Source organism: Diuraphis noxia, unplaced genomic scaffold (genome assembly GCF_037042655.1).
Source record: "Diuraphis noxia isolate RWA-SAM2 unplaced genomic scaffold, SU_Dnox_SAM2 contig0010, whole genome shotgun sequence".
In the NCBI taxonomy this organism is placed as follows: domain Eukaryota; kingdom Metazoa; phylum Arthropoda; class Insecta; order Hemiptera; family Aphididae; genus Diuraphis; species Diuraphis noxia.
In genome coordinates, this window is record NW_028301720.1 from 2,665,107 (window position 1) to 2,678,008 (window position 12,902).

At 29.9% G+C, this 12,902-nt stretch overlaps 3 protein-coding genes across 3 annotated transcripts; all 3 read right to left on the reverse strand.

Annotated features, from left to right (window-relative positions):
- Positions 1 to 1,087: 1,087 nt before the first annotated feature.
- On the reverse strand, positions 1,088 to 7,222 carry LOC149054152 (uncharacterized). The gene is made up of 4 exons (XM_089230605.1): positions 7,204 to 7,222; positions 6,410 to 6,693; positions 6,179 to 6,329; positions 1,088 to 1,173 (listed from the first exon to the last, which is right to left on the reverse strand). Exons 1-4 carry the CDS (start codon positions 7,220 to 7,222, stop codon positions 1,088 to 1,090), a joined length of 540 nt encoding a protein of 179 aa, XP_089086731.1.
- A 2,470-nt stretch (positions 7,223 to 9,692) lies between these two features.
- LOC149054153 (uncharacterized) lies at positions 9,693 to 10,853 on the reverse strand. Its single transcript, XM_089230606.1, has one exon. The coding sequence runs from the start codon at positions 10,851 to 10,853 to the stop codon at positions 9,693 to 9,695; it is 1,161 nt and encodes a 386-aa protein (XP_089086732.1).
- A 984-nt stretch (positions 10,854 to 11,837) lies between these two features.
- LOC149054154 (uncharacterized) lies at positions 11,838 to 12,791 on the reverse strand. The gene has a single exon (XM_089230607.1). It carries the CDS (start codon positions 12,789 to 12,791, stop codon positions 11,838 to 11,840), a length of 954 nt encoding a protein of 317 aa, XP_089086733.1.
- Between the last annotated feature and the right edge of the window lie 111 nt (positions 12,792 to 12,902).

The window sequence follows — 12,902 nt, forward strand, 5'->3', positions numbered from 1 at the left end:
ATCATTTTTAAGTGTTTAAATTTTAATAATGCACTTATTAGGTTATAATAAAGTTCAAGTTTAATATAAACATTATACAAAGTTCTTGAATATATCTTTTCTTATCTACCACATATTGTATTTTATTTAATAATTTAATTAAATAAGAAATTACCTAAATTGGTGAATCACATGAAAATTGGATACTTGACGAGTAGGTACATAATATAAATAATATTATGTACAATTTGTTGGTAAGTTTTACTAGTTAGAAGTTTCTACAATTAAATAAATAATACAATGCATATATCATTAAGTTAAAACATTTTGATTTCAGTTTAATCATTTATACATCTACAATTATTGTTGTTTAAATGTATTTCATACACATAATATATTATGATTTCAAATCGCAATTTGAATATACCATAATTAAATCTACTATCACATACAAGTTGGAATATTCTCCATGTTAAAATGATATTCATACTGCTATTTCTAATTACATTTAAAAATACCAATATTTTGGTAACAGTGAAAAAAATAAATATTGTCTCACGTATTGGATTTAAATATGACTACAAAATAAATTAAGTAAGTATAAATTTGTTTAACTGTAATATTATTTAATTATTATAATGACAAATAAATTGTTTAGGTGTAATCAAGTTAATAATTGCAAGAAGTGGAAAAAAATCTATTTGGACAACTAACTTCACATAACCAATGATATTTATTGAAAACTAAAAATTTTGCTAGTGTTAATTAACACTTTATGTTTTATAATTTGTATGTTATTTTATAATTAATTTAAGTGAGGTGACAACATCAATCATTACAACTTAAAAGATAAATGTATCTTGTGTTTAACACACATACCTACACATATAAATTGTGTAAAGCAAATAAAAAAAAAAAAAAATAATAGTTATTAGGTATGAGATTAATTATTATTATACATACATATAATATGTATATACATGTATATAAATTAATATACTAAGTAATGGCTCAATATAAATTCTTTCTGTCAATGATTGGTGTTGTCATTAAATAGTAATTTGTACTAAATTCGAGTTAAAATATTATTAACAGCATTTTAAAAATTTTACTTATGTTTTAAGTCTGGGGTTATTGGAAAGTTGGTTTCAATTTTTTGAATACATGTTATATCTTTACTCATATTTTGCAAAACTGCAAAACGACAATTTTGATTTAACTGTATCATCATTTTGGAATAGATTTTTCATAGTCCTGGGCTTATAAATGAAAGTAAAATTTTTTAATGGTTCATAATATTAACAGTGACGCTGAAGTCCTAAAACTTAGTTAAGCGAAAAATATTTTAAAAGGCAACAATATCTAAATATCAGCCTTAATATTGTACTTGTAAGGGGGGGAGTATAATTTACTCTTACTACAAAACAAAATATTGATGTTTAATTTTATGTAGTTTTGAATTATAACTACACATTTTATGTACTCTTTATACAAACCAAGACATCCAAAAGACGAGTTTTTCTCAATTATTAATACAGAAACTTATCTTTTTTGAGGCAGGATTAAGATCATTAATATGCACAAAATATAAATCATTATTTTTACGCACTAACCAATCACCCATTTAAGTTAAAATAGCTAGTTGAATATTTATCATAGGGTTCAGCGTCACTGAAAATTGTTATAAAATGAGGGACAATTGGTCATGAATAAAATTAGTTAAGAGCCAATTTATTTATCATAGGTAATGTAAAATTTACCTGTTTAAAATCTTATTTAAATTTGTTAGTATAGTTTATTCAGAATTGTAAATTGAGTGTACAACGATTAAATAAATATGAACTAACTAGTATTTTTATAGTATTAGTATAAAAAGTTGATGGTTGATCATTAAGTTTATGAATGTTATTAGTGTTGTTATATATATTAAATATTATTAATTTCCTTTGTACAGCTTGACGCTTGTTCATAATATCTTGTAAATTATTATTTATTATTTCATATGCATACACTGCAACTTTATAATATTGTTAGGTACTCGTATGCACAACCATATAAGTGTTACTTAAAATCAATTTAAGTGTCGCCTAAGTACAGTTTATATAATGTCGCCTACGTCTTCACTTACGTGCAATATATGTAAAAATGTTTTTGGTTACCATCGGAATTTAGTAGCACACAGAAAGAAGTGCGGCAGTGGAATCTTTGTAGAAAATATCAATAAAATGCCCAGACAATAAATTTGGACAATTATTCAGCGGATATGCATTGCTACGAAAACATGTTGAAGAGTACCACAAAATCGTTTTAACAAAAGAACATGTTTTAAAGCTCTAAATGGTAGGTAAAATAGGTAGTAATAATATCTTATTTATCGAATAGATCTTTTAGAGTCATGATTATATCACCTTTTATTTTTATTATTCATTATGATGTTGGTCTTATATTTAAATATTGCAAGTATCTATTAATTGCAGAACATTTAAAAATGTATATACCACTAAGGGATATGAATGAATCAATTCTTTATTTAAAATCATTAGAAGATATATTAAACAATATATTGAATAAATCTTTTAAATAAAAGTTCTCTCTTTTATTATAATATTGATAATGGTTAATGGAGATTTTATATTATACCTAATACTTACTAATAATGTATACTGTATAGTGTGAAAACCATTATTTAATTAAGCTGCTGTTTAATTGTCTAGGTAGGTAGTGTAAATATAGTATCTAAGATACATTGACAGGTAATCATAATTCATAGGGCTCTGTGGAGTCTAATGATTATGCTAAGTAGGTATAATGTATGTAATATGCGCTTTCTTATAATTAATGTTATTATTGGTATATTAAATAGAAATATATTAAATTACTACAGTGTAATTTAAACTGAGGATAAAATATAATATAATAATTAATATTTATGGTCATTTGAATTATGGATGTGTAATATTTTTCGTTCAGCTCCTACTGCTGGAGTATTTTTAAAACTTTGTTTAATTTCAATTTTTTCACGTTCAGTGGTAATACTTTGAAGTTGAGATTTATAATTATTTTTTTTTGTTATAAGTCGAAGCTGTTTATCAATTTTTTTATTGGAAGGCTCTATGCTGAACGAAAAATATTACACGTCCATAATTCAAATGATCATACATATTAATTATTATTTTATTATTATTATATTTTATTCTCAGTTTAAATTACACTGTAGTCCAGTATGGTAAAGTATTTGAGTAAATAGTATATTCCTTAATTATTATATGAATATATGGTAATAATCCTTACTTGTTTTTACTTATTTTGTTTTTAAATATTTATTTTTAAAAATGAGCGGGTAATGTATTATATGATATGATTATATGATAATATGATAATAATCCTTACTTTCTGATTGGTCGCTGAATTTTGCTCTTGATCCTCTCGTGGGATTACATGTGACAAGACGTGATAGTCCAGTAATCCAATTACTTATAATATGTATGTATAACAATAAATGTTATTGTCGGAAGTATACCTATACACTGATAATCATTTATCACCATATCTTCGGTATCGAATTTATTACTTGTAACTTCTGGTCTTTATAAGCGATAAGTATATCAATAATATCATGATCAGTCGTACTATTAGCGTGGGGGAGAACTTGTGCAACATAATGGGGTATTTTGGGGCACAACTTAGGCTTAACTATCGTACTTACTGAATTGATTTGAATAGTTAATTATTTTTTACGCTGGAGCACAAAAATCCTAATAACTGCAGTCTACAGTGCTGACTAGGTATAACGCATTTACACACAAACACCTCCCAAAACACCCCAACTTTGAGGAGTTGTATCTCGTCAACGGATAAACGAAAAATGAAAATTTAAACGTGATAATTCATAAGAAAAAAAGCCTTACTAAATTATTAAATTTTCAGTATGGGTTGCCATTTGAAAATCAAAAGTTGATGGTGGTTTACCTAATAAATATAAGGTTGAAAAATATTAAATAATTATATAATTCTAGAACAGCGTAAATCTAAAATTTTGAAAAAAAAAAAATTGAAAAAAGTGAATACTTTTTGAGATAATGAGTGTTTTACGTTTAATCAATCACCCTGTATAAACATAAGATTAAACTTTAAACATATTTAAAATGTGAACTATAAATCGTATAATATTAAATAATTATTTAAAATTAAATCAACTTACATATCGCTATAATAATCAGAGAAACCCAATAATAATTAATAAGTGTATAATATATTTTAAAATATTCATCAAATGTTATGATTAAAGTGGAAAATCAAGTGATTTAATTGAAATGTTTGCAATGAATTTTCAAGTTTTTTGGTAGAATGTAAATTTTGAAACATAATAATTAGGGTAGAAATATCATTTTAACTTAATTTGAAGTAGAATTCTTGGTTATAACATATTCGTTCATATATGTTTACTATCAGGCCAAGCATAGAATTAAACATTATAAATACGTAATTTAAGGTTATTATTTAATTATAATAGATTATAACTAACGGCTTTTTTTTTAGATTCTCGGAAAATGGAATGCAGATCATTAAAAAAAAATCACACTAATCATTGAAATTATTTTGGATATAATATAAACATAAGATTAAGATTTAAACATAATTTAGATGCAAATTATAAATCGTGTAAAATTAAATAATTATTTAAAATTAAATCATCTTACTTTTATCTATTATAGACAGAGAATACCAGATAATAATTATTAATAAGTGTATAATAATTTTTATATTTATAAAATATTCATCAAATGTTATGATTAAAGTGGAAAATCAAGTGATTTATTTGAAATAGAGATTTTAGTCATAACATATTCATACTTATATGTCTACTATCAGGCCAAGCATAGAATTAAACATTATAAATACGTAGTTTAAGGTTAATATTTAATTATAATAGATTATAACTAACAGTTTTTTTTTTTAAAACTCGAAAAATAGAATGCAGATATTTAAAAAATAAAATTACACTTCTTATTTAAATTATGTTGAACATAATATATTAACTGTTTATATATAAGATTAAACTTTAAACTTATTTAAGATTCATAATATAAATTGTATAAAATTTAAAAATTATTTATAATTAAATCAACTTACCTGGTCCTATAATCGACAGAGAATATCCGATAATAATTATTAAGTGTATAATATAATATTTAATAATTATAAAATATTCATCAAATGATATGATTAAAGTGGAAAATCAAGTGATTTATTAGAAATGTTCGCAATGAATTTTCATGCTTCTCGGTAGAATATAATTTTCGAAACATAATAATTAGGGTAAAAAAATCATTTGAACTTAATTTTGAAATAAAGTTCTTAGTTGTAACATATTCATACTTATATCGACTGGTATAAGGCAAAAGTGGCTAAGCGACATGATGTATACTACGAGAAAACCAACATTTAAAGCAATCTTGCACACGAGCGTTAGTGTTCGTATGACAATTTAGTAATGAGATAATTGATTATTGTTTTTGGCATTTTTCGGTATAAGTGATATTTATTGATAAAAGTGTATTGGCCAAGTGCCTTTTTTAGGGTATAGCCGACACTGATAAAAGTTGTTATTACCAAGCGACAAACACGTAGTGCTTGGGCCCCTCTATTATCGCTTATCACCTACATAATATGGATAATAATATTATGAGATTTATTATCAAAATCAATTACACAGTGCCGGCGGTAGAGTCGTTGGCGCCCTGGGCGAGTAAACAAATATGCGCCCCTCCACATATAAATAGTAGTCGTTTTATTTTAAATTAAAAATTCAAGTGCCATGATTTTATAGTTTCGTTACTTACGTCAACAAATCATATTTAAAAAACATCACTAATGCTTATTGTACTACTTATAAATAAACATATATTGTATTATTTCATTAAAAAAAAAAACAATAAAAATAAATCATATCATATTACAATTAACATTTAGTTATTTATTTATATTAATTTTAATAAAAAAAAGAAGTTTCTAAACCTTGATAAAAACTTTTCTTGCTTTTGATTTTGCAAAATTTTTAATAATTTCTGAGAAATCCATCCTTTGAGCTATTTCATTTTCAATAGAAAGAATATTGCTAGAGATGTCAGCTTTTCGTTTCCGAATGTCGAACGCAGATACGTTTTAATACGTTTTAATTTTGAAAAACTTCTCTCACCACTGGCAACAGTAATAGGAATTGTTGGTAAAATTATTAAGGATATCCAGATGTTTGGGAATAGATCAGATGTATTAGATTGTAACATATATTCCAATACTGCTTTTAGAGAAGATACATCTTTTGGTAATATAGTTTTAATATGTTCTAACTAAACACATAAATCTATTCCGTTGATATCATTTTGGTCTTCATTTTTAAGTGTATTATGTAAATCCATACAATGTTTACCAAAGTATCATGTTCAGGCAAATCAGAAATATTATATAAGAATCCCCATGTATTTTTATAAGCTTCCAACTGTTCAAAACGTGACTGTATTGATGTTATACTTGTATCTATAAGACAATAGAAAAAATCTCTTTTAAATTCCTCTTCTAGGGTAGGTTCATAATTGTCTAAGCTTTCATATTGAAATTGTCTTTTAGTTAGTCTACGTCTTTTGGGTTTGAAACTTGGTTCCACATTTAAAGTTTCAGCGATGTCTTTAGCAGATGAAACTGCGGTAATATATCCTGTGTTTCGATAAGAAATAATATAATTCAAACAACCTTTAAAAATTGAAGTTGCTGTGATTATTTCCATAGTGATTCCTTGCATTGCTTTACTGGCTACATTGATTTGAAATAGTAAATCGTACCAAACCACAAGTGATATAAGAAATTAAAATTCACATAGGTTATCGGCTAAACATTGTGCTTCGTGACGAAGACCTGCATGTCATGCGAATTAAAATAATAATCATTTATCACCTATAGACTAAATTATCATATTATACCTACCATAATTACATAATAAATAATAATCAATAGAATGAATAGAATATTAGAACTATATTACTATATTTTTTTCAGTTTTAAGTTTTAACAATATATCATTGAGGCGCCCGGGCTAATTTACGCTATTTTTTTTTAAGATCAATTTAATTATAAAATAAATAATTTATTTTGATATTTCGTAATTGCAGTTTTAATATTTAATTTTTAATTGAAGGGTTAATTAAATTATTATTAACTATTACATACCTTGTCCAGTAGCTTCCATGGTATAAAATAAATAAACTCAATAAACTTAATAATTTTAGATTTCGTAAAACTGAAAACAAGCATTAACATTGACCGTGTGTACTATATAGAAAATAGCTAGGTAATGATGATTATTCCGTCGCGGCGTCGCTCTGGTTACTAATAGTATTGATATAACTTTAGATAAGGATCTATTTTAAAACCAGTAGATAATAACAAATGTTATGTACGTAGTTTTTATCTATATTTTTATATATATATTTTTTATTTTTGTCGCGGTAAAACCTCAATTCCTACCACTGTGCGCCCCCTATTAACAAGCGCCCTTGGCGTTGGCCCAGGTCACCCACCCCTAACGCTGGCCCTGCAGTTACAGTATAATATATTTTATTTACTACACTTAATTTAATCATTTTTCGTGGTTTTTTATGGTTCTACGCTAAAGAATGAAACAATATCAGAAGTTAAACATAATAATATTATATATTAAACATTAGTAATATTGAAGTTTAATTTTTTTATGCCTGCACTTTTCACATAGATTGTTATGTTTGTGACACACTGACACACATCAATTGTACACTGTAGTTGGTAGCTAGTAATTTAAGTATACACTGTAACTATATTATAGCATTGAATACAAACATTTAATGCTCACAACCAAAGTTTTATATAAAACACATCTAGAAACTTAATTTATGCACTTATTATAATAATATTATATGTCAACCAGTGGACTTCGCTGCCGAGGCTTATTCTAAAAAAAAAAACAAAACAATATTATTTCTACATTATGGGTACCAGCCAATGTTGTAAATGTATTTCCTCTAATATATAATGTTATGTATTTTAAGAATTGTTTTAAATAATTGATTGAAGAGTACTTATATTAAAATGCTTGTAAATATCTGTTTAAGTATTTAGAGTTATTATCAAATAATTAATAATTATTACCTACATAAGTATAATAATTTTTATAAATAATTTTGTAATTCTTTTACATAGCTTTAAAGAAATACAGAAAAAAGTGGTTATTTTATAAATGTATACCATTGATTATAAATACTATAGATTGCTCACTGCAGTACAAAATATGCTGCTCGCTGAATGGCGAGTACCGCTACGTAGCGCTCCGCGCGATATTTGTAGTTATGGCGTGTACCGTAATATTCGCTTGTATATTTCGTAGGAGTAGGGATTAGTCTAAAGTTGTTCACAGTAGAAATGGACGTACGAGTGTACGTCACCTTACCTATTGACTGGCCTATCTTGGTTTCAATTCTCGGGGCATCTATGAATACGTATACGCGTATTATACCACAGGGCACAGAATAAGACAATAACAATACTGTATGTCTGTATACAATACTGCGTATACTTCAAACGGTTAGTGTAAACCGGTACTTGTTGCACTGGCGCACTGCCAACGATTACAAAATAATTAATATTTAATATTTAAATATCTATCAACCTATCCATAATATAACCCTAAATATGGGTGGCCTCCTTTTCGGCTAGTAGTATAGTTTTCTTTAAAATGTACATTTATAACAGAACTTAGGGGATGTTACAGTGACATTAATCATTATTGTCTCAAGCGCGTAGCATGTCAAATTTTACGCTTAGCAAAACACATTAATTTCCGTTAATTTAAAAATTTGAGTGAATTGAGCTATAAAATTTAAAGTTAATATTATTAAATGCTAACAAAAAAAATTGTGTGTATGTATTCTTATATTTTTTTAGTAAATATAAGAATAACTTATGAGGAACTTTGTATTAAATTTTCAAGTATTTTGATTGGACCAAAAAAATTTTATCGACATTTCAAAAAAAAATTTTCAGACAAATTGAAAAATTCAGTCGTCTATTGTTAAGGTGAATACAACGGTGTATTTTTAATAATTAAATTTATCATTTATTTTCGTTTTTTTTTTTTTGTTTTTTCGGAGTGCGGTGCGTTTCGGTACGAGTTTTATTTGCGACTGACTAACGGCTGGTTAAAGACCGTCGGTGATTGTCGCCTTTATTATATAAAAATATAAATAACCCGACCGGTCTCCATCACGAACAATAATTATTAGCTTTACCTGTGATAAAGCGACTCGTACCGAACACAGCCGCCCGCCTTGAAACATTAATTTTCAATCTAAATTTACAATGAAATAACAAATAATACATTAATTAAATTGATATCGAATATAACATATTTACACTAATTAATAATTTTAACAATACCAATAAATCGTATATAAATAACTCAATAGACATAACTGCCTCTTTGACAAAAAAAAAATATAATAATAAGAAAACAATACAAATTTAATATCAATTACTACTGGCTCCGTGTGGTATTGATTAACTCGTGTTCCCTTCAAATGGCAGAGGACAAAGTAACCGCACAGCCGTTTTCCATACACCACTGTTGGTTTGAACAGACGCCGCCCGAACCACACCATCAGTGCCAGATTCTAGCTTGACCACCCGTCCTAGCCGCCACTGCAGGGGGGTAAATTGCTGTCTCGAATTATTACCACGGTTCCGATTTTTATTGACGGGCCATTATTTTTTATTGTACTTGCCCATTTAACCCTTACTTGAAGCTGATTAAGGTATTCGGTACTCCAGCGATTACATAGCGTTTGAGAATATTTAGTAACTCTTCGCCACCTGTCCAACCGGTTATCAGGTGTGGTTGTTTCGTCGGGCTCTGGTATCGCATTTATAGCGTCCCCAATTAAAAAATGCCCGGGCGTTAAAAAAGAAAGATCGACTGGATCAGAGGACATTGGCGTTATTGGACGGGAATTTAAACAAGCCTCTACCCGGGTCAGTACCGTACTCATTTCTTCATATGTAAGCCTAGACTCGCCTAACACTTTATATAGTAAACTCTTCATAGATTTTACAGCCGCCTCCCACAACCCTCCGAAATGCGGTGAACGTGGCGGTATGCACTTCCATTCGACGCCTTTGTCCGCGAGAACTGTCATAATTTCGTTTTGGTGATCCGTGGATTGAAATAATTGAAATATTTCTTTGAGTTGCCTTTGCGCTCTAACAAAATTAGTGGCGTTATCAGAATATATGACTGAACTTCGACCTCGACGATCAAAAAACCTGTTTAACGCCTGTAAAAACGTTTTTGTCGTCAAGTCACTAACCAATTCTATATGGACAGCCTTTGTCGCGAAACAAAAAAATATTCCGATGTACCCCTTTGTACATGCTGCTTTTCTTCGCAAGTTGCTTTTTACCATTATCGGCCCAGCGAAGTCGATACCGCATCGTGAAAACGGTCGACTCGGCGTCACTCTGTCGCGCGGTAAATCGCCCATAATCGGCTGCACGATAACCGGTTTTAATTTAAAACACGTAACACATTTATGCACGGTATTACGAGCGATATTACGCGCGTTCAACGGCCAATACCGTTGTCGGATCGACGCTACGAGCGCTTGTGGTCCACTATGCAACAGTTTTACGTGTTCACTGTGAAATAGCAATCGGGTGTACGCGCTATCACTAGGTAGAACTATCGGGTTTCGCTGATACACGTTCAAGGTTATTGCATTTTTTAATCTACCACCTACGCGTAGAATTTCTTCATCCTCATAATAGGGTCGTAATCTAAATAATTTACTGTTCATGGCTACTTGCATACCTCCCCTTAAAGCCTTTATCTCTTTTTCGAAATGTTCTTTCTGCACTATTTTTATTAATACGAGATTTGCGTGTTGTAGTAAACCGACGGAGTCGCTCTACTATTTTTTTAATTACATTAACATATTATAATTACAATTCACACTACAATTATACTACTGTCTTCCTGGACCTCGAGAATGACAGTTTTATCGATACCAGATTCAACCGCGTATCGATTACAAATAAGTACGAAAACAGAGCAATAAATTAGATTAGAATATTGCCGAATGTATGGGCGTTGGCTCGCCGAATTACTGGGAATCCAAACACTCACAATAACAACCACCTTGCGGTTCCTTTGATCCACTCCCTACAATCTCTACCGTGTAAAAATTCTGCATAAATACAGGATTAGGTCCATTGCAGAATTAGAATTAGTTTGTGTCTCACTCAATGTAGAACTTAGTATAGTCGTTGGGCTTGTCCTCAACAACGCCGCTATACATAAGTTCATTCCAATTTTTACTACTAAATTCTCGGGCAGATACTTTACGTTCTGTCCTCAAATTTAATAATTTTATATTTTACTTTAATAAAAATACTTAACATTTTCAACGTTGTGTAACTTGTAACTCTATCACCGTCTCCTTTGAAAAACCTGATTGTCAATCCAACGTCGCTGAACTCAAATAATAGGCGTTAGTGAGGGATCACTACAGTGTTCTATTTCAAAAGCTCGCAACGGACCAAAAATCATTTTTTCTTTTCTTTTCCACCGTAAAAAATACGCCGTAATACGTATGATTTTACTTAATGAAGATCGCTTTGATAATATTGATAACACTGAATAATCATCTTTCATTGTACAAACTATACTGCTCGTTTTTGTAGTTACGGCGTTATCTTTTGCTTCAGGTATATCCGTATCTGTAGCATTATACGTTCCCGATTCGGTATTTGGCCATGCTGTGCTGACTTCGCTTAGCCATTTAGGGCCATGCCACCACAACGTCTTTCCCTATATCTTTTGCCTCACATCCGCGTGATATAAGGTCAGCCGGATTATCTTGCCTACCTACGTGTGCCCATTCACTAAATAATGTCAACTCTTGTATCTCCCCCACTCTATGGGCTACAAACGTTCTCCATCGGGTTGATGGCGATGATATCCACGCAATAACTACATTTGAGTCGCTCCAGAATTGGCGCCGACCTATAGGTAAATTTAATTTTGGAATTACGCGGCTCGCTAGCCGAGCTAACAATAGTGCGGCGCACAACTCTAACCGTGGTAGAGATACAACTTTCAACGGCGCTACTTTCGATTTTGCGCAAATTAAATTAACAACACTATTTCCAGTCACATTGGTACCGCGTAAATATAAACAGGCGCCATATGCCTTTAGAGACGCATCCGCAAAACCATGTATTTGAAATTCTATATTTATACCTCCACCAATTATTTTTCGTGGTATTGATATTTCGTTTAATTGTGGTAAACCGTCTCGACATTTACGCCATTCGTTTTGAATATCTTCCGGTAGCGGCTCATCCCAACCAGCCTTTACTTGCCACAGACTTTGCATTATTGATTTGGCATTTACTATAACCGGACCAAGCAATCCTAACGGGTCGAATATGGCCGCAATTTCGGACAGTATCTTTCGTTTTGTCGTTTTTGTAATGTTATTTTCTATTTGGCGCACGGTGTATAATAACACGTCATTATCCGAATTCCAATTTAGGCCTAGTATTTTGGTTGATCCGTTATCGCCCATAGTCCGCACGCCGCCGCTATTGCACTGGACGTCGTTAATTAATTCTTTATCGTTGGATATCCACTTGCGCAATACCAAACCCGCGCTCTTCATAATTGCATTAACATTATCTCGCAATTTTATGGCTTCGGGTTTACACATGGCGCCACCGAGATAATCGTCCATATAAAAATTTCTTGTAATTGACAAACACGCATCGGGATAATTTTCGTATTCAGTCTCCGCCAATTTTTCCAAACACGCTGTTGCCAAATATGAAGCGGGCACCGTGCCGTA

Excerpts from the sequence above, each read along its gene's own strand:
- LOC149054152 (XM_089230605.1), bottom strand. Across the intron at positions 6,330-6,409 it reads TGCCTGAACATGATACTTTG|TTAGAACATATTAAAACTAT; the intron begins GTAAACATTGTA and ends TTATGTGTTTAG. Across the intron at positions 1,174-6,178 it reads TCCTATTACTGTTGCCAGTG|TTTTGCAAAATATGAGTAAA; the intron begins GTGAGAGAAGTT and ends GTCGTTTTGCAG.
- LOC149054154 (XM_089230607.1), bottom strand. The coding sequence starts at position 12,791 with ATGGACGATTATCTCGGTGGCGCCATGTGTAAACCCGAAGCCATAAAA.
- LOC149054153 (XM_089230606.1), bottom strand. The coding sequence starts at position 10,853 with ATGAACAGTAAATTATTTAGATTACGACCCTATTATGAGGATGAAGAA.